At 29.0% G+C, this 2352-nt stretch overlaps 1 protein-coding gene across 1 annotated transcript in view; it reads right to left on the bottom strand.

Moving 5' to 3' along the window:
* LOC105557452 (DNA endonuclease RBBP8-like) overlaps nt 1–2352 on the bottom strand; it is a 6644-nt gene that overhangs the window by 1557 nt on the left and 2735 nt on the right. The window contains exons 2-4 of the mRNA XM_012004700.1: nt 1187–1310; nt 992–1079; nt 736–907 (exon numbers count right to left, since the gene is read on the bottom strand). Coding sequence (XP_011860090.1) covers nt 736–843 — 108 coding nt within the window. The 5' untranslated portion in view covers nt 844–907; nt 992–1079; nt 1187–1310. The remainder of the gene's footprint in view (nt 1–735; nt 908–991; nt 1080–1186; nt 1311–2352) is intronic.

Here is a 2352-nt window from a genome sequence, read left to right as displayed (position 1 = left end):
ATGCGCAAAAGCGCAAAACAATAATTTTAAATATTTAATATTTATAACATTTTAAAGTTTGTATTCATGCTTAAAAAGAAAATTAATTTTACTGAAGTTAATTGTTTATATACAAAATATTATACATATATATAATAATATCTAAAAAATAAAAGGTTAACGCGCGTCTCTTCTGTCACTCTGAACCGAGTGAAAAATTAACCAAATCGTGTACTTACACAAGTATTTTTTTTTAACGAATACCGCAAGGGGTATTGATATTATACTTATTACATATTATTTTTATTTTATGGTGCATCATATACCAGCTTTTCATAAACTATAAAGTACACTTATATTAAAGTATATGCAAAGTTTCAAGAAAATTGACAGAAAATCAATCTTCCGGAGAACATCCTTAAAATATGTTTACGCATAAATAATATCGAATTTTGCTTGTATTCCAGGAGGTTGATTGTGTATTTCAAAACTTAGTGAAAATTACAAAAGCGTGCAAATTCACCAGGTGTTAACTAATGAGATTATAAATATTTTTGTAAATTCGCTCACTTTTGTAATTTTTACTAAGTTTTGAAGTACATAATCAACCCCCAGGTAAAACAAAGAAAGTGATGATAAACGACGGTTTTGACGTCATATTGACATCATTTTTACTAGGCTGTTTTTACTGGGAATGTGCACTGGTACATACTAGTGTATCCAATCGAAATTACCATAAGTAATCAATATACTTACTAAAATATGTAAACGATCTGTATCCGACTCAAAGCTTTTGAATTCCTCCACCGTAGCTAATGGAAGACCGTCTGGACGATCGTACAGATTCTCTTGTATTGTTTCCATTTTACTAATTGATTGTAAAGATTTTATATGAGCCAATATACTTGTATTTTGCTCTACTATTTTGCTGCAAATTATTATATTTGTCGAGAATTAAATGTACTTTGTATTCTATGTTACAATATATTATAACTGTTAATGTTTAACTTACTTTAAAAACTGAATAACGTAATTTTGAAACGAGATATTCTCTTCTTCAGTGACTACTGATCGATTTGATGACGCATCTCTTGTAAATTCTGCAAATGCGAGTATTACCTTGATTATTCAATTTTGTAACACATTTATTATAAACAATGCATTATTGTTTCTACAATTATCTATACATTGTGTATTATATTTTTACCTGATTGTTGTAAACTGTGATCAGTTATTGGTCTTTGGTCTTGAATAACTGCATGTTTCTTGTGACAAGAATTGAAAACTGGTCTATCAATGTTTTGTGAACCTTTTGTAGCAATAACATTATTCTTTGAACAATTAATAGTTTTTAAACGATTAGAATGATTACTGATGTGTACTACTTCTCCCAAAACGCTGCGATTAGTATCTTTACTATCTTCACGGATCATCATACTTGAGTTTAAATCAGTAATACTACGAACCAATGAGGAGTGTGTTTCATTTACATGCAATTGTTTTGTTGGTGCATTCTCTTTAAACATTAGAATTGTGAACTTGTTTGTTATCGGTTTGCTTAAAAATCGGATGTATGATTTTAGCTACTTTAGGTGCTAAATTATCTAGTGCTTTATCAATATGTACAGGTTTTGTTTTGATTATTCTTCTCTTTTTAATATTTTCATCTGACGAAGTTGTTAATATTTTTTTAGGTTTTATTATTTGTCTTCCTTTCGATGTCACTTTCGACTTTTCCATCTTGTCACTATAAAACAGATGTTTCCTTCAATAAAGAAAACAATGAATGAATGAATGCATTAACTCTACACTTAATTATATGATTCTGGTAGCATTGCAGTAACTATCCACCAATGCTTTTCAACATTCTCTTCATGTCCAGTTCTTGTATTCCATTTAGGAAGTCTAAAACACTTAGTATATACGTCTTGTAAAGGAACAATACAGAGCTCTGACAAACTTTTACACTGAAAAATTCCCAGTAATTTTGAATCAATTGTGTAATTATGCAGTTCACTTATTTCTGTATATTTTCTTACAAGAAAGTAATAGCATGATCCAATTTGAATAATATTTTTTATCAAGCATACAGTATAATCTCTCAAAAGACAACAGTTGTCACGTTTATTTATTCCGTATGTTAAATAACCGCGTTTTAGTAATTTATATTGCGTACACGTTTCATGTAAATTATCTATAATAGGACCATCTCTATGAATAATGGATACACGAATAGTATTTAGAAATTTTGGTTTTTCAAGTGTAGTACAAGCATCTTGTTCATGTAAACGTTTCACAAATTGTTGAAAATGTTGATGAGGTTTCCGAATAAAAGTACGAAATTGTGGCATATTATTTTCAAATGCGAATGCT

Source organism: Vollenhovia emeryi, unplaced genomic scaffold (assembly GCF_000949405.1).
Source record: "Vollenhovia emeryi isolate VEMERY1.0 unplaced genomic scaffold, V.emery_V1.0 DF939482.1, whole genome shotgun sequence".
NCBI lineage: Eukaryota > Metazoa > Arthropoda > Insecta > Hymenoptera > Formicidae > Vollenhovia > Vollenhovia emeryi.
The sequence above is the reverse complement of the archived record's forward strand: the minus strand, read 5'-3'. Positions and strand labels throughout refer to the sequence as shown.